The following is a 25,743-nucleotide window of genomic DNA, read 5'->3' as shown; positions in this document are numbered from 1 at the left end:
TTGAATACAGAAAAACTTTGGAGAGTGAGTAAAAACACAGCATGGAGGATGCTTTGCATGCCGTAATATGTTCATTTCGGTATAATGCATTGATCCCGAGTTTTTGCCTTCTAAATAAACTCTTATAAAATAAATGTTGTAGTTTGTGTGATTTGTATTTTTAGTTGTTCAAATGGAAGAAAATAAATCAAATAATATAATTCTAGTGTTCAGAATCATAAAAATTTGAAATTAACTTTTAATTAGGTTTGGAAAAGTTTAGAAGTCCATAATACTGAAAATCGGTTATGATCTTGCACGCTAGCATTAATTGAAAAAAAAGTAATTCGTTCATTTTTATCAATTAGTTTTGGTAACATTTTTCGCCTCCTGATTATTGGATCTCTTTTGACACTGGATTCTTTTTGTCAAAAATGTTTCAAATATTTTACCTACGGACAAACAGTGTACGGTCACCTTAGGATTCAGTTTTTAGTTGCTATGGTATCCGGCAATGAAAATAATCCACAAAATATTGCCTTTACTGTTTTCCAGCCAGCTCGTACATGTGTGTGTGTGCGTTCAAACTCGCTTTGCTTTCAAAACTTCGGAGTTCCAGTCGTGGTGTGCGAAAACAATCGAAGTTCAAGAAGGCACTATAAAGGCAGCAAGTCTGTCACACCCTGGAATTTATCAAGAATTTTACCATTGTTCGGGTTTTAAAACCTTCAGAAATATCTCCAAAACGAAGTTTGATCGAAGTGTGTTGAAAGAAAAACAAAGTTTGGCAGAATATTGTGCGTTTCGAGTAGAAATTCGTCGATTGAAACTAATCGTCTGCTGTACCCAATTTGCTGCTGGTTCTTTTTCCCTGCTGGAGAACCCCAGTGGTGGAGTTAATCGTTGCAAAAAAAAAGAAGAGCTCTATAGGTGTGTTTGTGTTTTGATAGAACAGTTTGTGTGTTGGTGCTTCGTGGGAGCGAATAGTTCAGATCGCTGAAGTTTGGTGACTCATTCGAGAGCCAGGGAACAACAATGGGAACACTATCGGACTTCGGACAGGTTGCCCTTAAATGGGACCCAAAAAATCTGGAAATACGGACAATGTCCGTAGAGAAAACGCTGGAACCACTGGTGCTGCAAGTTACTACTCTTGTCAACACGAAGGGTCCAAGTAAGAAGAAGAAAGGTGAGAGAGTTTACTTGTTCATTCTTTTTGTGTGTGATAAATCGTCGTGAATTTGAAATTTCGCTTTTTTGTTATGGACTATAATTTGATTTCCCCACCCAACAGGCAAATCGAAGCGCGCCAGCGCTTTGGTAGCCGCCGTCGAGAAAGCCACGGATATTTTTATCGAACGCGGCGAGCAGATTGCATACGAAAATCCGGATATTACCCAGGAAATGCTGTCGGCGGTGGAAGAAGTGCGCAAGACCGGTTCAGCCATGAGTATTGCTGCGCGTGAATTCTCCGAGGATCCATGCAGCTCTCTCAAGCGTGGTAATATGGTTCGCGCGGCAAGGAATCTCCTGTCGGCCGTTACACGGTTGCTCATCTTGGCCGATATGGTCGATGTGCACTTGCTGTTGAAGTCCTTGCATGTCGTTGAGGATGATTTGGACAAGTTGCGCAATGCATCGTCGCAGGACGAGTTAATGAACAATATGCGCGCGTTTGGCAGGAATGCGAACGAACTCATCAAACAGGCTGCCAAACGGCAGCAAGAGCTCAAGGATCCACAATTGCGAGATGATTTAGCTGCGGCTCGTGCCGTGCTGAAGAAGCACTCAACTATGCTGTTGACGGCTTCCAAGGTTTACGTGCGCCACCCGGAGTTGGATCTGGCCAAGGTCAATCGAGATCATATTTTGAAGCAGGTCTGCGAGGCGGTCAACACGATCAGCGATGTGGCCCAGGGTAAGGCCACCAATCCGCAGGACATTTATGTCGGTGCGGGGGAATTAGCTGCTGCGTTGGACGATTTCGATGAGGGAATCATAATGGATCCGTTGGCATATAACGAAGTCCGCTCGAGACCCTCGCTCGAAGAACGATTGGAGAGTATTATTAGTGCTGCGGCACTGATGGCGGACGCGGACTGCACTCGTGACGAAAGACGCGAGAGAATTGTTGCCGAATGTAATGCCGTCAGACAGGCGCTGCAGGATTTGCTTTCGGAATATATGTCAAATGTGAGTGTTTTTTTAGTTTCTATCTGTTAAATTAACTTTGTTTTATTTCAAGATGGGCACGAAGGAACCCACCCCGGAGTTGGAACGTGCCATCGGGCAAATGTATCGCAAGACGAAGGATCTCCGTCGTCAGTTGCGAAAAGCTGTTGTCGATCATGTTTCGGATTCATTCCTCGAGAGCAACATGCCACTGCTGGATCTTATCGATGCTGCTCGCTCTGGCAACGAGAAGAAAGTGCATGAACGCGCTGAAGCTTTTACCAAACACGCTGAAAAGTTGGTTGAAGTGGCCAATTTGGTCTGCAGCATGTCGAACAATGAGGACGGTGTGAAGATGGTTCGATACGCGGCTGCGCAGATTGAGACGCTCTGTCCCCAAGTGATTAATGCAGCATTAATTCTGTGCGCTCGTCCCAATTCCAAGGTAGCCCAGGAGAACATGGAGGCCTACAGACAAGCATGGGAGAATCAAGTTCGAATTTTGACCGAAGCTGTCGATGACATCACTACGATCGATGACTTTTTGGCCGTTTCCGAGAACCACATCCTTGAGGATGTGAACAAGTGTGTGCTCGCGTTGCAGGAAGGCGATGCGCTCGATTTGAGAAATACCGCTGGAGCTATCCAGGGTCGATCGGCTCGCGTTTGCAACGTTGTCGAGGCGGAGATGGACAATTACGAGCCCTGCATCTACACCAAGCGTGTCCTGGAAGCCGTTAAGGTGCTCCGCGACCAGGTTATGTCCAAGTTCGCACAACGGGTCGACGTGGCGGTCGATGCGCTCTCCTCGAATTCGGCGAAGGATGTCGACGAGAATGACTTTATCGACGCAAGTCGGCTGGTATACGATGGCGTTCGGGAGATTCGTCGCGCTGTGCTGATGAACAGGGTAGGTTTGCAAGACGATGCGGGTGCGAAAGAGGAGTATTTACTCCTTGGAGCAAAATTTCAAATCCAACTATTGATTGGTTTTTTCACCTTCGATTTGATGGATTTGTGAACAAAATGTTTCCTCGTTTACGTTACGTTTGGGGCGCTAAATGGATTTTACGGCTATTGATAGTTTCTAAAATTGATTAAAATATAGGAATTTAAAATTGGAAATAGAAAATTTGGCTAATTGTTTGCATCGATTGAAGGTCAGAATTTGGGAAGTTGAGCAGCTACCGGAGGAGTGAAAAGAGTTATTTGCCCTATCTACAAGAAAAGCGACAAACTACACTGTGAAAACTTTCGTGCAATCACCGTCCTAAATGCCGCCTACAAAGTGCTTTCCCAAATTGAGTTCCGTCCATTGCCACTAACGAACAGATTTGTGGCGAGACATCAGGCCGCCTTCAACGATGGTCGCTCCACTACTGTCCAAATCTTTCCTTTGCGGCGGATCATCCAGAAATACGTACGGAGGCGAAGGATGAACCACGATCTCACGCAACTCACCGACGAACCCAGTATGATCAAAGCTGGAAGGATACGCTGGGCAGGACATGTTGCACAAATGTTGGACAACTATCCTCCAAAAATGGTGTTCATCCGGAATCCGGCTGATACGAGACGACTAGGAGCGCAACGAGCAAGGTTTTTATTTTTTAGTTACAAAACTTTAACGCGTGTGATTAAAAAGTACAAGGAAAATTTCACGACTGCCCACAATGTGCAAACCAAGCGGTGGAGTGGATCAATTGATCGTCAACTGCGGTTGATGAGAAAATGTGTTTCTGCGCAAGTCGACAGCCCAACCGAAGCCTCAAACAACAAACAGTGGCTAGAATCCGGGCTCGTAAGCTCTACAACCAGGTACTGATGAAACGCGATGATTGTGTCTTGATCGATGATCAAACTTATACGAAACCCGGTTTCAACCAAATCCCAGAGGGAAAGTTCAGCAGAAGTTCCTGCACGCAGAAGGTTCCTAGTAGATTCATATTTGTTTTCGCTGAAAAGTTCACGGAAGTTTTGGCAAGGAATCTTATTCCTTTTGCAATATAACCAGCGTTTTCGTGACGATTAAGACCATGAATTCAGAAATATAAAAAAGGGAGTGTCTCAACAAGCAACCATTACAGCTACAATGGTACGACGACAACAAAGTCCAGTTCATCCCAAAAGAGCTGGATCTATTGGTCAGACGGAGAATTGGTGGAACCGGCTGACCAGTACTTCAGTGTTACTGGTTTGTGCGAAATGACGACTGTGCAAATCGAATTATAGGCGACACGATGACTTGTGGTGGTTTTTGTTCGTCAACAGTCTGCATGCGGTGCACCGGTATTGCCGTTGATAATTACGCTTCGGCTAGGGCCAATCTGCATCTGGTATGGATGTGTACGACTTGCAAAAAAACTGCTATCTAAAGCTCGGTTTGCTCATTCACTGGTATCAGTCAACAAGGCAAGTGAATCCGTAATTGAATCAATAAAGGCCGAAATTCGCGATAGCATACTAGAGGACATCAGGAACGAAATTCGTTCCAATTTTAAAACTCTGATTGATTCTGTTCCGCGCACGCCAATAGCTTGCTACCGTACTCCGCTTGCACTTTCGGCTGGCATCAAACGTCTGCGTGAAAGCGATGGTGACGAAGATAGCGCTTCCTGTCGTCCTGCCAAAGTCATTTGCGGAGTCGGCACCTGTACCGAGGATACGAATCTGGTTGCACCGGAGCAAGAGACTGAACAATTTTTGGCTATACATTTCAGGTATCTTCCTGACGAACAAGTTGCACATTTGGTGGAGTAGAAGTTGAAAAGTACCAACTTGAAAGTGGTTAAACTTGTTCCTCGTGGAAGAGATACAAGATCTCTTACTTTCGTGTCGTACAAAAATGAGATACCACTCGACCTGAAGCCTATTGCACTTGAACCTGAATCCTGGCCCCGTGGAATTGGCTTTCGGGAATTTGAAGACAATGGAATCAAGAAGCAGGTTTTTTGGAGACCAGATGCAACAACATCCGTTCCAACCGTATTAACCGACACATCGAAAGCACCATCCATTCTCCATCGTTAGCTCCAGAAAAGGGGACAACATCTAGTCACAGAAGAACTCGTACAACTACTCTTCACGCAATCGTAAATCTTCCTCCGTACGACACCATCCCGCTGCTGCTTTGCAACCTTTGTTAGTGACAGCAGTGAAGTAGAGCTGGTCGAAGTGCCATCTGCGATTTTACCCTTTGACCGTCACCATAAACCGTTTGTCCTCTATCTGAGCACATAAAGTACATTGGACGACTGACATACGATATTAGCAGACAGAGATTTTGATTTAAACCGATGCAATTACGATGTTGTCATCGTGAATTTACGTTCGCTGGCTGAAATTCTTCACGGCCTAAGGATGGGTTTAGACTAGTGATATATTCATGTGAAGTAAAATGATGAGATTTATAGAAATCGCATCAACCCTTTACACTAGCGTGAACTTCTATAATTAATATATTCATATTTTCGATGAATTTATTCACCTGAGATAGAACTGCATCCAACTTTAGTGATTTCTCACCAGTGAGAAATTCACAAGCGTTTACATATGCTGAATTTATTCAAGTTATATATACCTCGAATAAGTGTTATCATGTTTATTCTCACCCGTTTACATCTATTTTCACGTGAATAAATCCATCTATAGCTATAGATCTCCCTAATGTAAACCCGCCATAAGCGTCAACGCTGTAGTTACAGAGTGCTATGTAGTTCTATTCAGAATCATAAGAACACATACGGTGCTCCCGTGGCCAAGTGGTTAGCGTCACACCTAACATGCGGGGATTCGCGTTCGATTCCCGTTTTGGTCGGGGGAATTTCTCGTCAAAGAAATTTCTTCCGACTTGCACTGTGCTCACGCGTATTCTAGAGCTTGTCACTCAGAATGCATTCAAGGCGACGGCTCAGTCGAGCTCTTCGCTACTTTTTTTTCAAATTCATCTATAATGCGTATTCCCCGCCTGACTCCCAGGAATTGCTGAATTCATTGACGTTGTACAATATAATTTTTTCACGGTAGTAGACGTTGTTGGCGGATTGAACTCGGTTGACCCAGCCAATGGTTCCGGACCAGATAGACTGCCTCCTGTATTCATTCGACGATGTGGTGATGTGCTAGGACTATCTGTTTGCCTCCTATTTAACTTGTCGCTGACGGATGCGGGTTTTTCGGATGCGTGGATGATTTTGGCGGTAACACCTATCCACCAACCCGAAAATACTCATGACGTTTAATATTACCGACCTATTTCGATTCTCTGCTGCTTGGCCAAGACACTCGAGCTACTAATCCACGACAAAATGTAATCTGCTGCTAAACCCATGATATCTCAGTATCAGCATGGTTTTGTGAAAAATATCGCTCCACTGTTACAAACTGAATGGTCTACACGAGCCTGCTCAACTCTAGCTTGGATAAGCACTGTCAAGTTGACAGCATTTACGTGGATTTCACTAATGCCTTCGACAAGGTACCTCATGATTTAGCACTGAACAAACTCGACAAACTAGGATCCCCAAGTTGGCCCATCATGTGGTTGCGCTTATATCTGCACGGAAGTCCCGCTTTGTGAAACAGATGTCTTCAAAGCCGAGCTGCTTCGCTACACTATCTGGTGTCCCACAAAGTACTCACCTCGGACCGTTGATTTTCATTCTGTTTGTGAACGATCTAAGCCATCATCTTAATTCGCATCATCTCATGTACGCTGATCTACCGAGTAATCAGCTCATCGGTCGATTGTGCCACTTTACAGCATGAGCTTGACACCGTGGCGAGTTAGTGCATATCAAACGGCATGGAATTGAAATCTCGGACACAGCTGAATTTTAATTACGAAGTGAACAGCAGCAGAATAGACCGTGTCACATCGATAAAAAATTCAACGAACACATCACTACAACCACTGCAAAGGCTTTCGCCGAAACACATCTAAATTCCGTGTAGTATACGCATTGAAGGCACTATATTGCTGTCTCGTTCGCAGTGTACTTGAATATTGTGTTCAAGTCTGGGCTCCTTATCACGAAGTTCATATCGCTCGGGCCGAAAGAGTTCAACGGAGCTTCGGAGTTTGGAGTTCGATTTGCCCTGAGGAGATTACCATGGAATGATCCGGTTAGATTACCTCCATACGACAGCGGTGTGGACTAATAGGCCTAGAGACGCTACGTCAGCGAAGAGAATACCTGCGAAGAATGTTCGCGTTCGACTTAATTAGCAACCGAATCGACTGCTCAGATCTCTTGCAACAGATGAACATTTTTGTTCCAGCAAGACGCTCTCACCAGCGTTCCCTATTCGCGACCGCTAGACATCGCACTGTGATCGGATAAAACAATTTTCTTGAAATGAGCTTTAATTTATTAAATATTTCTGATCTTTTTTCATTTTACCATGCGTAGGGAAAGTTTTAGAAATAGAGGCAAATATTATAATTAAAATGTTTTCAGTCTGCAGCATTATAGCTGAAGATTTAGTAAAATAAAAAAGCACGGAAGTTGTGCGAAGGTGGTGTGCGCCAGCTGATGAGTGTTGTCAACAGTGGAATGAAAGAATTTCTTCGAAATCACGTTGAATGATTAGTTTCAGATTTTTTCAATGAAATATGATATTCTATCTTTGTACAATAAAAAAGGTACAATTCGATTGATTCTGCCTTCACGAAAAACGCCTATGATTCGAGTAACCAAACAAGCTTTCCACAATTGATATTGTTGCATCCATTCTGCGTTTAAACCGTTAAGCTAAATTTCCATTAGCGCTGCCCAAATTTGGTAACGAAAACGAGGAAAACAATGCACACGATTATCACTTAACTTTTGAACCCACTAAAAGGATGAAGAAGAGCTTGACCCGGAGGACATTGAAGACGAGCAGTACACACTCGAAACTAGAAGCAAATGTAAGCACTTTTGCCGACGCTAGTGGTAGCTATTCCGTTCCGTGCGCGCTTGTATCTTGCTCTCTCTCTCTCCTTTAGAAGTGAACTCGTGTCATAATTCGAAATCCCGTAGAAAATAGTTTTTTTTCCATTACTTACCGATTTCACCTGTTTTTATTATCATTTATCCCCACGAAAAAAATACACAATTCATTCGTCGCCGTCCACATCCGTGTGCGTATGTGTGAATGTATATATGTTTGTTTGTGCACGACGCACCGTCATCCACATCCCGCCATCAAACACCATGGTCCCTCCCGAAATCCAGAGCTCGGATGAATTGGACACCGACACGGAGTTCGAACCCGTTGAAGATATGACTTTAGAAACGAGAAGTAGATGTAAGATAAGAGTTTTGCTTTTTCACTGCCAAATATACACGCTTGATCTGTGTTTAGTAGTTATTCGTTTTCCATACAAACCATAATCGTTTGCTTCATTTCGTATTTAGCGAGTGCCCATACAGGCGACCAAACTATTGATGAGTACCCGGACATCAGTGGAATTACAACGGCTAGAGTAAGTTTCTTGAAGGATCGCCTCTGCGTGACTGGAAATAATCTGCGACTATTTTGTTGTAGGAAGCCATGCGGAAGATGAATGAGGAAGACAAACAGAAGATCATGCAGCAGGTCGAGCTATTCCGACGGGAGAAACTAACGTTCGATTCCGAGGTGGCCAAGTGGGACGACACCGGGAACGATATTATCTACCTTGCCAAGCACATGTGCATGATCATGATGGAGATGACAGATTTTACCCGGTGCGCTACAATCTCGAAATATTGATGCTGAATTGTCCTAATCGCATAATTGTATCGTTCTAGCGGCCGTGGTCCACTGAAGACTACGATGGACGTGATCAACGCCGCCAAGAAAATTTCCGAGGCCGGTACGAAGCTGGACAAACTGACGCGCGAGATCGCCGATCAGTGTCCGGAGAGTTCGACCAAGAAGGATCTGCTGGCGTATCTGCAGCGTATCGCGCTATACTGCCATCAGATCCAGATCACCTCGAAGGTGAAGGCCGACGTGCAAAACATCAGCGGTGAACTGATTGTATCAGGGGTAATTGTAAAATTTGTTCCATTCTTTTTAGTTGAGCGATATAATCTACCGTTGACTATTTGCCTTCGTTTTCTAGCTGGACAGTGCCACCTCGTTGATACAGGCGGCCAAGAATCTAATGAACGCCGTCGTTTACACGGTTAAATACTCCTATGTAGCATCCACCAAATACACTCGCCAAGGAACCGTTTCGGTAGGTATCGTTTTCCGGGAAGATAATTTTTCGCTAGCATTGTGTTGCTCGTGACCCCTCATGATTCGTCGGATACAACAAATAGCGCAACACGAGTTGGACATTGATTGTTAATAATTCACCTTTTTTATCCCCTCTCAATGATTGTATTAACCATTTCCATCGGAATATGAAACTCCAGAATTACGTAAGTTGTGTACGGTGTTGATTCTCTAATTCGTTGTATGTTTGCAACTGGTTGTTTCCTCTATCAGCTCACCGACTTACACGACCACAAGCAGACTTCACCTTTCATGTCGTTTTGTGTTATTCCCACTGTTGTTATTTATGCGGATAGTTACTTCCAAGAGACACTCTTTGTCCACACGTAATCGCATATCAGTTCGAATCGGCCAAGGATGTTGACCAAAATTATAGCATGCTTGTTCGCATGTTCCCAATTCATTATTGGAATATTTATCCGAGTTAACTATTCTTTGATTATTGCAATGATTTCATGCAATGGTTTCTTTTTTCTATCTAAATAGAATTATTTTTTCGTTCACCCTTGCTATTTTCATCTTCACTACAGACATCTCAAGTAGTTTCTGTATTAAAATTTTTGGAAATTAGATCATGTACAAGAAATTAGTTATTCTGTTCAGTGGTGATGTTATTACTTATTCTTGTTTTTTATTCGAGTTTGAGACAATGTGTTTGGCCACAGCTGCTTTGCATAGATAAATCATATTCAATTAGGATGGTTTATTTGTAAATAACAAACCTGTTATTTATGATTAAGTATAAATTCCTTTTTATTTGCGGTTACTGAGGGTACTAATCATTATTCAACACTTAGTTATGGTTTTATGGACATGCTGTATGTGTCTTAGCTATTTAGATGATTGTGCTCTTCGTCCATAAGAAGATTTCTAGCATGAATGCTAAGTACCCATGATATATGCATTCTGTCAAATATTAGGCTGTCAAAAAAGTCCTGCGGTATTTTTTTTTGAATTTTCATTTGTTCATAAAATTAGTTACAATCATCTGTTTTAAGTCAAATATGTGCCGTTTTGTTCGATGACTTGTTCGCAACGAGATGCCAACTTCATAATACCCCTGTTATAGAAGCTCGCTTCCTTATTGGCAAAAAACTCGGATAGCCAATTTTCACAGGGCTCTTTTGTGGCTATCTTCTGACTACCTAGCTCGTTCGCCATGGACAAAAACAGGTGGTAGTCACTTGGTGCAAGGTCCGGACTATACGGCGGATGCAAAAGAACCTCCCATCCGAGCTCCCGGAGCTGCTGGCGCGTCACCAAAGAAGTGTGTGGCCTGGCGTTGTCCTGATGGTCAACGGCTACTATGCCGGTCTCTCTCGGCTAATTCAGCGATTTTGTCGCAATTTTCGACGACAGGCCTTCCGGAGCGTGGCGCATCTTCGACGACCTCTACACCAGAACGAAAACGTTGAAACCATTGTTGTGCGGTGGAAATGGAAACTGTATCGGGTCCATAAACTGCACAAATTTTATTGGCAGCTTGAGATGCATTTTTGCCTTTGTCATAGTAGTACTGTAAAATATGTCGGATTTTCTCTTTATTTTGCTCCATATTTGCGACACTATAACTCACGAACGACTTAACCAAACAAAACACTGTCAAGGACTATATTATAGCGCGCAAATACCTTTCCAACAAGCTATAGTATGACTCGATACAATGGATACAACTAGAACTACGCGCTTACGACGACACCTCGCGGAAATACCGCAGGACTTTTTTGACAGCCTAATATATACCGGGAATTTATGTTTTTGAAGAAAGAGCTGAAATTTATATTATTGTCTTTAAAATAGACCCCTGAAGCAATACACTTTTTCCAACGAACAATCTAGTCATCGAAACACTTTTTATAGCTGTATCCAGGAATTGCTCTTAGTTCACGTAGCGAATTCGATGACTAGAATTCGTTTTTATGTTTTCTACGCTGTCAAAACGAGTTCTACGAAGCGGTGATTTTAGTTTCGGACACACCATGTCTCGTCACCAGTAATTATGTAATTATGAACGTGGGATCAGAATCTGATCGTTCTAGTATTTATTCAGTCTCTTGAATGCGATGAAATTTTTTTGAAGAAAAATGAGCTCTTTTGGCACTAGTCGTGCTACGACTTTTCTTGTGCCCAAAACATCAACCAAAATCAAATTTTAACGTCTGCGACACTAGTAAATGAAGTCCGATTGAGCTATTATTATGAATAGGGTATTTTATCGTGTAAATCAGCATTTAACACGAAATTCCATATAAAAACTATGAAATATTCCAGATGACCATTTTCATTGGAACCCTGAACCATACGATTTGCCTCGTATTCCAAAAAAAAACAAAGTCCCACAGTGTAACTTTTGACGAAACTTTTTTTCGAGATGACAGTAGATATCGACGGCAAATTTGGCATCAAATCTTTTTTGCAATGCAAAAATTTCGCAATTTCTTTCCTCGGAAATATTTCACCGTTTTTGTTGATCCTCCATTCTTACAAAACATGATTCCAAAAGATTTCGAAAAAAGCTGAGTGATTTTAGTGGAATTTTGTGGATGACAAAGCAGTACAGTAGAACTCCGATTATCCGCGTAATAGTCGGGCTAGATCACCGCGTATGACGAAAATCGCGGATAACGCAATAAAGGGCGACTAGAAATCCCAGTTCATGTGACAATCGTCACGTATATTTGAGAGCGGGAATACGGTGAGAGTTCATTCAAGTGAGATTTCTCACGACATTCGCCTGGTGGAATCGCGTGACATACGTGACAATTATCATCTCACCTCACACGCCACGCAGATTCAGACCAAATGTGAAAGCCATGACCAAAACAAAAGAGCAAGACTCCACCACTCACTGACAAATTTCGGGAAGGTTTATGGAACTACTAGGGAACCGCACCGCGGATAATCGAGGGTCCACTGTATTATGTTTTTTGTCGTGCATAGCAGCATCGTTTCATAAGAGACATGTGTCTTATGTCCATTTTGAAAGAGAATAATAGGAAACGGTATTTTCCGCTGGACAAGCTGGACAAGGGTAGAAAACATCCTTGAGAAACAGGATCAACCCGGGACATCCAACCCGATTCTTTTCTTGCTTTTTTCTCACGGGTATAGCATCAACGTTGGCGCTAACTGCCCGGCTGCATTTCCACAAAACAGTGCAGTGTAAGATTGTATCTTGGAAGTATTTTTGGCCGGAACCAGCTAAAGCCAGTTTCTTTGTAGATATTGTACGTACCGCTGTTCCGTCCAAATTGAACATCTGTTCCGAAAATTTTAACACATTGAACCGCGCTGAAATACTCATAAATTTCATGAAACCATCTCCTGATTTGTTGCTTGGAAACAGCTGCACAATGCTTTGACAATACGCTTGGCACCCGTTTTAATATTCTTGGATGCCGTTGATGAACCCATTGATCCATTTACGAGCCGGTATCCCGTTTTTAAATGGATTGGAACGAGCTGATTTTCTCGTTTAATGTGCTACGCTTAACAGTAATCTTTTTGTGTCCACGGGGAATTCAGCTTTTGCTTTGGTTAACAGCCATTCAACTATTCGTCCTTCTTCTGTGGCCTTCTCGATGAATACGGAATTCCGCCTTTCGAACGGGAAATCCGGTTCTCACCTTTTACACAGCGTCTGCTCTTTTCGAGCTATCCTATTGCATGCGTTTCTGACCGGCATATTCATCGCAATATAGCAAATGAGATCTGTTGGGTGGAATATGCAATGAAAAGGAGGAATTTGCAATGAAAAGATGTGAAAAAACTATTAGAAAAAACCCTTTAAGGGTTTGGCTACTAGCCACTTTGCTGTATCGATGACTTGCGTGGATTTCCAAAAAATGTTGAATATTTAAATCATACTCTAAGAATTCTCTAAACTGGATTTCTCGGGGTCACGTTGCAGGGTTCATCGTTTTAGATTTCAGATCTTGACTGACTATTACCTTGGAGGAATCGAAGGCCGACGTTGACCCGTTGGAACTAGTGGCTTAGCAACAATATCATCCGTCGATAAGCGCACCTTGACTATTTGTTGAACATCTGCTTCCTTTACATCTTGAGATATTTTGGCTGCCAAATGCCATGTCTGCTTTAAATCCTCCAATTCAATTGTAGTTCCATCCTTTTTCTTCAGTATTTGCTTCACAATTGACTAGAATTTCTCAATTGATCTTAGTTCCGGGATATTTGTCAAATTCATCTTCTTCCGAATCACTGTAACGATATTTTTGCTTTATTACTGTTTGGTATGATTTGAGTAGTGGCAGCATATCAATTCCGGCCAGCGGCCAGAGCAGACAATCCACCTCATACTGCTCCAGAAAAAAAACAGTAGGCGCTCTGTTAGATGTTAGATTGTTTTCAGTCAACACTCGGTCACGCTAGAGTGTGGAAAGAAAGCGCACAAACTCTACAGTGTAGCGGAGAAATTCACTGGAGAATACACTCTGATTGGCTTTTACCTGTGCGCTGCGGATGCGTCAGAGCGCAGATATAAAAGTGTGGCAGAGTGCAAATCAGCGCGCCTCAGTGATGGACACAGATTTTCGCACACTCGATCTTGAAAGAGTAAAGAGAATGTAAGAGAGTATGACTCAGTCGCACCCAGTTCTCTCCCAACTAGCACACACTGGCTCTTTATATATTCGCCGGTGAAAGGGGAAAGCGCTCTAGAAAATGTTTTTCTTTCCTATTTGTAGAGTTCGCCCGGCATGCCGCGGCAGTCCATCCTTGCTGGTAACTTTTTTGTTCTGTTCTCCAGAATCCATTTGCACAAACATCAATTTTGCACAAAATACAGAACATGTCTATTCTAATTGCTTGTCTAATACAAATCACCTGTCATATAAAGCAACTTTGAAATTGTCCAAGGTACGTAATCGAGCAACGGGCTTGAGAATGAACTGGTCACTTTCCATTCTTTGCTGTTGGCGATAGACGTAGGAAGAGGATCTATATTATTTAATTATATTCTACACCCAGGTTTTTTACGCGGACTTTCGAATCAACACGGATTTTCGAATTAACATGAATTTTCTAATTAACACGCATTTTCGAATTAACACGGCGTTTTACCGTAAGAAAACCTGGGTGTACAGTTTTACCATCACCAGGTGAGGGTCTGAATCATTGCATCACGATAGATTCTTTCAGCCCCGATCATAGATCAAAACGTGGTCAAATTGTGTTTCCATTTGTCTTGGTGACCTCCAGATGCAACGATATTGAAGGAAGCGAAGTCGAAAAATCTTGGGCAGTTTTCGTTAATGCGCGGATAAACACTAAACATTTTAATCATATCACTGAACTCCTCCTTCAACATCGGCAGACACCATTTCATCATCTTCAAAGGCAGTAACGCCGTCTCAATGTAGTATTACTTACGTAATTTTTAATAGTACTTAGTTAAGATTTCTCTGCCATGAAACACACATCAATGTATTCTGAGTGACATGCTCTACAATATGTGCGACCACACTGCAAGTAAGAAGAAATTTCTTTGATGAAAAATCCCTCGGCCTCGGGAACACACGCATATTACATAAACATCAAAGCAACGAGATCCCGCTTTAAGTACTTCATTCATTATGAATATCATTACTTATTTTGAACTCATTTTTAATATTTATGAACATGTGGTTAGGTGAGACGAAACAGGAGCGTGAGGAAGAATACAATAACTTGGGAGACGTTATCATAAGCAACACCGACACAGCCTTTGTTGTTGCCAGGCAAAAGCGCACGCATTGTCATGACATTACGACACATGTGTTCAAACAAAAAATGATGTCTTTAATAAGCATCATTATAACATTACACGTAATCGGTCCATCATGTTGCTGAGTGTATTTGGTTGAATGTCAAAAGCGTTGAAGAGCAACAAAAACCTTTGCCCTAAATAAAGGAAGCAATATTTCGGCTGTTACGGATTCAGAAGACCGATGCGAACGATCCTCCATTTAATGACAACGACGAAATAATGCGCTACCAAATTAGTCTGTTGGATCAGCTCTAACGAAGTTGTCTGGCGTATCTTTGGCTGCACGACCCATGAACGGGACCCAGCTGCTATATATTTAGCCGTCCATCTTGAAAATAATAATGTGTATTTTCACCCATAGAGGCGAAATTAAAGGACGAAATTAATATTGATTTTATTTATTTCATTTTTCTACTTTACAACAAAAATGTACTACTTTTTTCACCCTACATTTATCTTTGAACAGATCAGTTACGTTAATGAAACTCTTTTTTTGACTCATATTCCGAATAGACTCAAATTTCGAACACTTCATTTTAAAAACTAAATTCACTGTGTTTTAAATAGTTGATGAATGAAAACCAAGATATTCTTTGGGGTATACTCTTCCGTATAACACCATTTATACGTATCAAAAGAACAATGATGTTCAGTAGATTTAATTTTTAAAATGAAGTTTCAACTTTTGAGATTATTGAGAATATTAGTCAAAACGGATACATTGAATAAAAAAGAGAAGGTTTGTGTTTTTTTATTTTTGTCGGTATTCATCGTCTTGTCATCGTCTTCTTTGGTATGTCAAACACAGGTATGAATATAAGAGTCACGAACGTTTACTTTTAGTTTATTGAATGCCAATGCGCATCATCCTTTCCGAAAGCATAAACATCAAACACACTTTCGTTCAAATCATTTCATTCGATCAATTTTATAGATTATCAAAACATTAAAACACATTTGAAATATATTACTATTTTTTTTATTTCACAACGAACATATTCACTAGAAAAAATTTATATAGCAGAACTACGTTTGCCGGGTCAGCTAGTATCTCCTATATTAATTTTTCATCATGTTATCTACTGATTTATCAAAAAGTAAATCACCTGTTTGTTCACGTTCACGTTAACCGATACTGATATGCGATTATAGACCATGCGTATTACAGTTTTTACGCGTACAGACAAAATTTCAATTATTTCCTGTATTTTGTCTTCTACAGTCAAAGTTCCTTACACGTCACAAACGTGGTGTAAATTCGGCGTGAGTAATAAAGTTACACAAAGCTTCGCTCGCAGATCGCAGAAATCGGCAAAATGCGTTCTTTTAGTTTGATACATGAAATTACAGACCGCGCATGCAAGTTGGTTTGTTGAATTCGAAATTGCTTTTCAATTTCGTCGAGTTAACACGGCCAAGTTTTTAGAGCTGTTGCATCAAGAGCAGATTCCAAAAATATATATTCACAAATGAATTAAATAGTCTTTTTTCGTGTGCTTCTGATTATACAGTGACTCAAATCCGTAATCGTACTCCACCATGCAGATCTTATTTCTCTTCTTTTGAAAGTCGAAAACAAGTTTTCGGAACATTCTATTTAGATAAAGTCATAGTGTCATATAATGGCTAAAAGGTTTGCTTCCTGTTTTCAGAAGAATGGTTTTTATTTCTCTAAAAATGGCGAATGTGCGTGCTAATGTATGAAAATTTACCCAAACTCATAATCGTACGCTGGTTGAAATCTCAACTCGATTTCGAAGGCGTTGGCCAATTTCAGAATTCAATCATTAGAATGGTATCCTTTGTTCATTGCAACTATCTTTAGCTGTATTTAGCCGTTATCTACGAGTTTTTGGTGTATCTGGAAGGAATATTCATCCATTTTTATTTTTTTTAGTTTTAGAAAATTTATGGTTTTTAAATCTGCTACACAGATAACTTCCTTATTTTTTTACTGGGATTGATGTCGGGAGATTGTGGGGGAATATTAATACCTTTTGAGCCATTGTAATGTGACTATGTGCGACCTTTACATGCCTTATGCTCTAGGTCATTGTCGTAGTAAAACTTGTATCCTCGATTCTATCCCATTTTGTTGACATTTTGCTTCATGTAGGGTTGGGTAAAAAGAAATGTCGTATTTCTGATCGAAATTTGGCGCTTTATTTTACATTCTTAAAATTATCCAATTTGAGTCAAATATGCGCCGTTTTGTTCGCAAACTTGTTGCCATTTAGAAGGCAACTTCATTATCCACCCCTTATAAGTAAGACCGCCCCCCCCCCCCCTCCTTATTTGCAAAAAACCCAGACAGCCAGTTTTAGCATGCCTCTTTTGAGGCCAACTTAGTATCACCAAGAGCGTTTTGCATGGACCGGAAGAGATGATAATCACTTGGAGCCAGGTCCGGACTATACGGCAATAGGCCATCCCATTCGAGCTCCCGTAGCTTCTGGCGGGTCACCAAAGATGTGTGAGGCCAAGTGTTGTTCTGGTGGAAAACAACACCATTCATTTCTGGCCGCAGGCGATTGACCATGAATCATTTCTGGCCGCTTCTGGTCATTTGCCTGCTTCAAACGGCCAAGCTGCTCACAGTAGACAACCGAGTTGAGGGTCTGGCCATAGTTGAGCAGCTCATAGTGGATGATTCCCTTCCAATCCCACCAAACACACAGCAAAACCTTCCTGGCTGTCAATCCGGGCTTGGCGATGGTTTGGGCCGGCTCACCGTGCCTCCACCACGACTTTTTTTCGCTTTAGGTTGTCGTACGTGATCCACTTTTCATCACCAGTCACCATTTTTTTCAAAAATGGGTCGAGTTCGTTCCGTTTCAACAGTACATCGCAGGCGTTGATTCTGTCTAAAAGATTTTTTTTGCTTCAACTCGTGTGGCACCCATACATCCACCTTTTTTTGGAATCCAATCTTCTGCAAATGGTTCCAAACGGTTTTATGGTCTATACTAAAGTGACCAGATGGTCAGAGGTCTTACGCGGGACACAAAAAACAAAACGTTATGCATATACGTTATGTGAACATAAACCATATTTTAGCGAGTCTAAAATGATCAGTAATATTTCTATCTGAGTATCGGCACTCAGTTGTGATTTTTCGGTGGTTTAGATTTTGTTTACGCCCGAAAATCACTCGCCCAATCAGAGCATTTACGCCTGGCAAGCACGATTCAAATTCTACAATTTTCTTCAAATTACCGATTTTAATGTTAACGTATGCATTCAAAAAATGGCCTAATTTCGGATAGCGATGAAAGATAATTTATAGGAACAAATTTTCTTTAAATCTTACGTTTATTAAGTCTACAACAAAAATGATTCAAGGATGTTGATTCGCAGCAGCTGCACTGTCTAGCAACTTGATGATTTTTCCATACTGCAAGCTCCACCCCACAGCGAAGGAGTTGGACATCCTAAAGCACTTTGTGTGCGCCAGATATAGCCGATCTGGTATTTACAATATCGTCTCTTTGCCGCTCCTTAAGCCGCTCGAAGCAACCGGCCAAACGGTGGAGAAGAATCTGGCCAAAATGGACATTTTTATGCGGAAGCGTCAGACGAGACCGGTATCTGAGCAGCAGGCAATCACCCAGAAGGAGTAGCTTGAGGTGCTGGTGAAAAACTTCTTTTCGTACTAATAATGAAAGACGAGACGTACTAGATGCTAAAATTCAACGAATGGCAGGGGACCGGGTACTTTACGTAAGCGATGACGTCGAATATATCATTCACATCAAGTTCTCAAAGAAGTTCCTTCTCTGACAGACGTGAAGGGAATGTCCAAGCCGTTCTTCTTTCGAGTCATATGGTGAACGGGGAGATATATAGTACGAAGTGCTTGCTGGAGTTGGGAAGGTGATGTGGTCTTTATGCCGAACCTGGGATCAGCCCATTATGCCAAAAGATCACTGGAGGATGGATCGGCTGGAGATAAACATTGTCGTGAAGACCACCAACCTTCCCAACATTCCCCAGCTGCACCCGATAGAAAACTTTTGGACGAATGATCAAAATAGAGAGACAGACGACCACCAAAGCCACGAAAAGGTGAAATAACACGCCGATATACATCTTTACATCGGCCATGGTTCAGGTTCCGGCCAACTTCCGTAAGACCGTCCAGCGCTTCATTTACGATACTTCATCAAACAACTCTGCCTCTTCTTGTCGAGTATACACTAGTTCTTCCGGGTTATTTAAAACGTTAAGGCCTGACCAAGCTAGGGGACCAAAGATGAACTTATCGTCTGACTCACGTTGGTCCCTGCGGATCAATAGGGGACTTTTATAAAAATAAAATCATTTTCCAATTTTGTTGCTGTCGCTTCCAGTTGACACTCTAAACAAAAAGCCCAATGTCGGTGCGATGAAACCAGCCCAACGTATTAATCTTTGGATGCATTAGAAGCGCTCTTGAACAGTCTGCCAAATAAAAGTTTTTTTTTGAGGTTCATCCATTTAAGAAAATCAACATGATTAAATTGTTATATTGAAATATATTGATATTGCGGGACGTTTCGCGGGACATTTTGTTGAAATGCGAGACTGTCCCGCGTAACGCGGGACGTCTTGTCAGTTTAGTCTATACCCTGTTCCTGGCCAATCGAGCGAGTGCTCACATGCCGGTCTACTTGGATGATTTCAACGATTTTATCGGTTTCCACGACAATTGGCCTACCTGTACGGGGTGTATCTTCGACAGCCACTACACCAGAACGAAATCGATCAAACCAACGCTGTGCTGTGCGAATCGTTACAGTATCGAGTCCATAAACCACCGCCTTCGTTGCAGTTTTACCTCGCAGGTAGTAAAAACGTAAAATATGGCGAATTTCTTGCTTGGTGGACTCCATTTTTGACGCGCTATAACTTGAGACTGGAAAGGACAATCACAACACTGTCAAAACGACACTTGTAGCACAGAGATCTTTAAATAGCCGTATAGTATGACCCGATGCGATAAGTACAACACAAGATATGTTTAAGTGTTGCCATATATTGACAATATACAACATTTCTTTTTCCCCAACCCAATATATCCTTCAGGATGTTCAAGTTAACATTCTGATTCATTACACCATCGATGGAAACCAAATTGCCCTTACATTCACCCTCATACCATCCTTCCACCACCACAACGCTTAAACGTTGCTTTCAGATTTTTTTTACGTTTAATTCATCGTTTAGCTTCCTCCATACGAAACGATAACCATCGGAGCCAAAAATATTAAATTTGGACCCATCTACGGAAGTAACATCTTACCAGTAAGACATTGATGTGTTTCATGCTATTTGGAAAAATCAAATTGGAGTTACTTTTTTTTTTGCTGAGAAACGGTTTGTACCTCTGTGCTCGGGCATTCAAGTTGCCTTTCCTAGGCACATTACAAACTTTTCGTTGCTCAATTTGGTTTTTTATCGAGGGTGTAATGGATAAAAATGTTTACTTGAACATCCTGAAGGGAAATTTGAAGCAAAATGTCAACAAAATGGAATGGAATCGAGGATTCAAGTTTTATCAAGACAATGACCTAGAGCACAAGACATATAAAGTTCGCACATGGTTACATCGCAATTGCTCAAAAGTTACTGATATTCCTCCACAATTTTCCGATATCATTCCCAGTAAAAAATAAAGGAAGTTATCTGTGTAGAAAATTTAGAAACCATCAAATTTATAAAAATAACGATTTTAATAACTACTTCATGAAAAAATAGTTAGATATTCCTTTCGAATACGCCGAAAAACACGACAACTAAAGATAGTTACAATGAACAAGGGATACCATTCTAATGATGGAATTCTTAAATTGGTCAACGCCTTCGAAATCGAGTTGAGATTTCAACCAGCGTACGATTATGGGTTTGAGTCAATTTTCATACATTAGCACATACATTCGCCATTCTTAGAAAAAATAAGAACCATTACTCTGGAAACAGATGGCAAATCTTTTAACTCTTATATGACACTATGACTTTATCTAAATAGAATGTTCCGGAAGCTTGTTTTCGGCTTTCAAAAGAAAGCAAAAGAGATCTGCATGGTGGAGTACGATTACGGATTTGAGTCACTGTATATGGATAATGTATCTTGTTACTAACTGACAAACATCATCGTGTTACTGTTGAGCCTATTTTCGAAAGATTCATACGAAAATCCCATAGATAATTTCTTTTACCATGACTCAATTTACTCGATCTATATTAAATGAACAGGCATTACGCACAAATCTCACAAAATTTGCACTGAATAACACCCGCTTAGTAAATTTTCTAACTATCCTTTCCTCAACATCACACTGCAATTGAAAACCATTTCGCTTCTTGGTATTTTCTATTGTGTGAATGTGTGTTAGACATTTTGTTCTATAAAAAAAAACAATCCGAAAACAACCGAATAACTTTCAAACAAATCCACTAACCCTCAACACATTTTCCTTACAGTCTCCCATCGTCGTATGGAAAATGAAGGCCCCGGAGAAGAAGCCACTTGTGCGCCCAGAGAAGCCCGAGGAAGTCCGCGCCAAAGTTCGACGCGCGTCGCAGAAGAAGGCCCAAAATCCCGTACATGCTCTCTCCGAGTTCCAAAGCCCAACCGATGCGGTTTAAATGCGTCCGAACGAACGTACAAATGCAAAATTAACTTCTCGATTCCAGCTACTCTAGTATTGTGTCGAGTTCCGTCGGGCTATTGAAAGGGCGTTAGTGGGCGGGACCTTTTGGCTTTTGTTGGTGGAGTATTAAAAAGCAAGTCAAAACATAGAAATTTATTCCAAATAAATTTTATTTATTTTTTACTACATATTTTATCTGACTGAATCGAAATGAAAATATTGACGGTATAATGTTTAAGGCTGTAAGACATCGGAATACTGTGAAGATGCGCAACATTGAAACTCCATTTGTGTAATGCGATATGATACGCTGGCTGTTTTATCATTTTTAATGTTTTCATCACGAATTTACTATTTATTTTACGACCCTGTAAGCATCAAACACGGGCACCATCATTCACATATGCAATAGTTTCACGTATCAAATATCGTATCCTAATGATATATAAAAAAAATGACAAAACAAGAATCTTTCAAATCGCTACCTTCGCGTGTTAAATATTTATCGAGCTTATCAATGAGCTATACCAAAAATCTGTGAAGCCGACGCTATAGTACTCGAACGCAACTAAAGAAAACTAATTTAGTAGCTCAGCGCAACTCGTTCCGATGGCTTCCGGAGACATATTCTATGGTTATAGTGTTACAACGCATCTCTAGTGGGGAATTAATTTTAACATTGCATACATTGCACACAATTTGCACATATACATATAATAAATAACTTTCCAAAACCAAACAGTGGAGTTTAACGTAAATTGGTATTTCATTCAAAAAAGCACTCAAAAGAAAGCTGTGATCGAGAATTGAATTGACAGTTGGTGGGCTGCTCACCCAGGGAAGTTCATTAAGCTATTTGAAAACATGATATTGTGCTCTATAATATAAATCGACTCGATAAGAAGTTAGCTCGTTAGCTCTATTTTACTATTATAGATTTCGAGCAAGTCGATAGCATCAACCGAGTGATAGCTATCGGTGCAACTGTCAGAATTTTTCGAGTTGTTTGGTTGGCTTGACGCATATCTTCAGAGAATTATTTTGTTTTGGTTTGTGCCCTTAAATATTTTCCATTTCAGAAACGCCTAAATATATGCAATTACAACACATGAAATTCGAACTCGGTAAGAGATTTTTCCGATTTCTTCATCTTCTTGGATGGCACTAACGTTCCCAGCGGAACTATTGCCTTCTCAACTTAGGTATTACTCACGTCATACCTTAGGTATTACTCACGTCATTTTTGTTAGTAGTACCTAGTTGAGATTTCTCTGCCGGATAACACGCCTTGAATGTATTCTCGAGTGGCAGGCTCTAGAACACGCGTGATCACAGTGCAAGTCGGAAGAAATTTCTTTGACGAAAAATCTCCCGGCCAGAACGGGAATCGAACACGAACCCTCGGCATGATAATGTGGGACGCTAACCACTCGGCCACGGAAGCACCTTTTTTTCCGATTTACAAAATACGAAATTTTGCTCGGTGTGATAGTGGTAGTGATTGTATCGACTTCTTGATCCGTGTTCCTTTTTGCCGCCAGATCTCATATTCTCAAACAAAAAAGGATACAACTTTGCATGATTAGAGCCATGGGGTTTTTGTGGGCGCTATTATGTAAATCGAGTCGATAAGAATCGACTATCATTGTCACTATCCCATCGAGCAAAATTTCATATTTTGTAATTCGAGATAATTTTATCGACTCTAGTTCTTGCTCGAACTTCATGTATTGTGAATTGCATATACAGTGGAACCCCGATTATCCGCGAACGGATTATCCGCGGTGCGGTTTATCCGCGGTGCGGTTTATCCGCGGGAACGAGTTCCATTGTAATTCTTTGGACTTTCCCGAAATTTATCAGTGAGTGGTAGGCTTTTGCTTTTCTGTTTTGGCCAAGGCTTTCACATTATTTGACGACTGGTGTACACGATCTTACAGATGGATAGTTTAATGATTCCTGTATTGATAAAACATAGTTATCATGCTTTTTTATGTTTGCATCTTATTTTTAGTCATTTATTGCGTTATCCGCGATTTTCGTAATCCGCGGTGACCTTGCCAGACTATTCCGCGGCTAATCGCAATCCTACTGTATTTAGGCGTTCCTGAAATGCTTCCCAAAGGAAATTATCAGGGACTCAAACCAAAACATACTAATCCTCTAAAGGTATGCAATAAGAAAACCAAACAACTCGAGTAATTACGACAATTGCATCGATAGCTTGGTCGATGCTATTGACTTTGCTTGGTATCTATAAGAACAAAACAGAGCTAGCGAGCAAAATTCCAATCGATTCGATTTGTATAATAGACCCTAATAGCAAAATAGAGCTAACGAGAAACATTCTTATTGACTCGATTTATATAATAGGGCCCTATACACCATTTGTGTCGCCGCACTGGGCGAGGTATGTAATACTCTAGGGATCATTTAAAACTTGTCCGCCGATTTTTATCATTCACCTTAATGAATGTCATTCAATCAATCAAATTGGGTAAGCACTGGTCTCATGGTCAATTCTCCACTATGATAAGTCATTTAATAACTATTCCGGCCGAAAAATTGTTCAAAAATGACTTTTTTTTTATCCAAAATATATATTTTTATTTTTAAGGCTCATATGGCGTCAACCTGACGGGGCCGGGAGTTCAATATTTCGACAATGTTTGCCTTATAACTATGTTAGTAATATGTAACCGATTACTCGCGGTTGGCTCGAGGTTAGTATTACAAGTGTTTTCGTAATTGTGATGTTGCTGTCTCCAATACTCTGTACCTGTGCCCGACACGGGATACTTCCTTTTGGGATGCAGCTGACCATTAATCAGCAACGCCCCCTAGTCTGTACCCCATATCTAGCGTGGTGCGTCTTCTCGACTCGAGGAATCCAGGATAGAATGGTCACTAGCCGGCGCAAACATCAGCTCGTGTAGAGTTGTCATGAGCGGTACAACCTTTGGCTCTTGTTGAAAATACATTCAAGGCGTGTTATTTGGCTTAAGAAATCTCAACTAAGTATTAATAAATGACGCTAATTAATGCATACGTTGAGACGGCAAAAGTTCCACAGGGAACGTTAACGGTATTCAAGAAGAAGAAGAAGAAGAAGCTAGTCAAGGGTTGTCCACATACCACGTGGACAGAAAAAGCCCAATTTCAGACTAATCTCTGATAATCTGCAAATGCAAATACATTGTAACTCTCAAACAAGCTACATCACGCACATTGTCTGCAAGAAATTCAATTTCCCCACAGCATTGCTGGCTCGAAAAGTCATAATGATATGGTTGCAATAGTTGCTGTTCAAGTTATGAAAAGGTTTCGTAGTGTGATGTTATTTTGGATCGTTCAACACCCAAGTTGTCACTCAAACTCAAAGTCGTTAATCAGTAGCCAATTTCGGAGCCCATTCACTTAGCTGATCCGCAGATTCATTATCCCAATAAAAAAGTTTGGAATTCGTATTTGCTATTTGGTATCGTCTAAGCAACAATGATAAATCCCGTCTCTACAGAACATAAAACTTGGCTGGGTAGTGCACCAATTATCTTCCTGTGTAATTTCTTGGGAAATATTAGGTTGGTCGGAAAGCTCGCGCCGGTTTTAAGGAAAACTTAAATATTCCGTTTTGTTTCACAATCTTTTGTCAAAAACTATCATTGTGTTTTTTATACTATCCAAAAAGGCACAGTTTTTGCGCTTAAAAGAATTGGGCAGTGTTCTGAATAGGTAGTAATCCGAAGGACCTATATCCGATGCTTAGGGTGGGGGGAATAGCGCATTCCAGCCAAACTCCAAAACCATTCACATAGCACGTTACGGAGAAGAACGTCTACGCTCCGTCAACGTCTCCACCAATTCACACATGCAGTCAATGCTTCCACCAGCACCGTCACGTCAAATGCCAAACGAATGATTTATTTAATTTTATTCATGGTG

General features: G+C 41.0%; 1 protein-coding gene across 4 annotated transcripts; it reads left to right on the top strand.

The window, feature by feature from the left end:
- Nucleotides 1-601: 601 nt before the first annotated feature.
- LOC129765529 (catenin alpha) lies at nucleotides 602-21,991 on the top strand. Of its 4 annotated transcripts, none has more exons than XM_055765933.1 (9): nucleotides 602-1,168; nucleotides 1,274-2,172; nucleotides 2,225-3,061; nucleotides 8,370-8,442; nucleotides 8,553-8,620; nucleotides 8,683-8,864; nucleotides 8,928-9,174; nucleotides 9,245-9,361; nucleotides 21,632-21,991. In XM_055765933.1, exons 1-9 carry the CDS (start codon nucleotides 1,015-1,017, stop codon nucleotides 21,794-21,796), a joined length of 2,742 nt encoding a protein of 913 aa, XP_055621908.1. In that variant the 5' UTR covers nucleotides 602-1,014; the 3' UTR covers nucleotides 21,797-21,991. The 4 variants fall into 4 exon arrangements, with proteins under 4 accessions (XP_055621908.1, XP_055621923.1, XP_055621919.1 ...); XM_055765948.1 differs by lacking the exon at nucleotides 8,370-8,442 and adding an exon at nucleotides 7,996-8,062 and having other exon boundaries at nucleotides 8,928-9,168; XM_055765944.1 differs by lacking the exon at nucleotides 8,370-8,442 and adding an exon at nucleotides 7,996-8,062.
- The last annotated feature ends 3,752 nt before the right edge of the window (nucleotides 21,992-25,743 follow it).

Source organism: Toxorhynchites rutilus, chromosome 1 (genome assembly GCF_029784135.1).
Source record: "Toxorhynchites rutilus septentrionalis strain SRP chromosome 1, ASM2978413v1, whole genome shotgun sequence".
NCBI lineage: Eukaryota > Metazoa > Arthropoda > Insecta > Diptera > Culicidae > Toxorhynchites > Toxorhynchites rutilus.
Note: the sequence above shows the minus strand (reverse complement) of the source record. Positions and strands in the feature narration are given on the sequence as shown.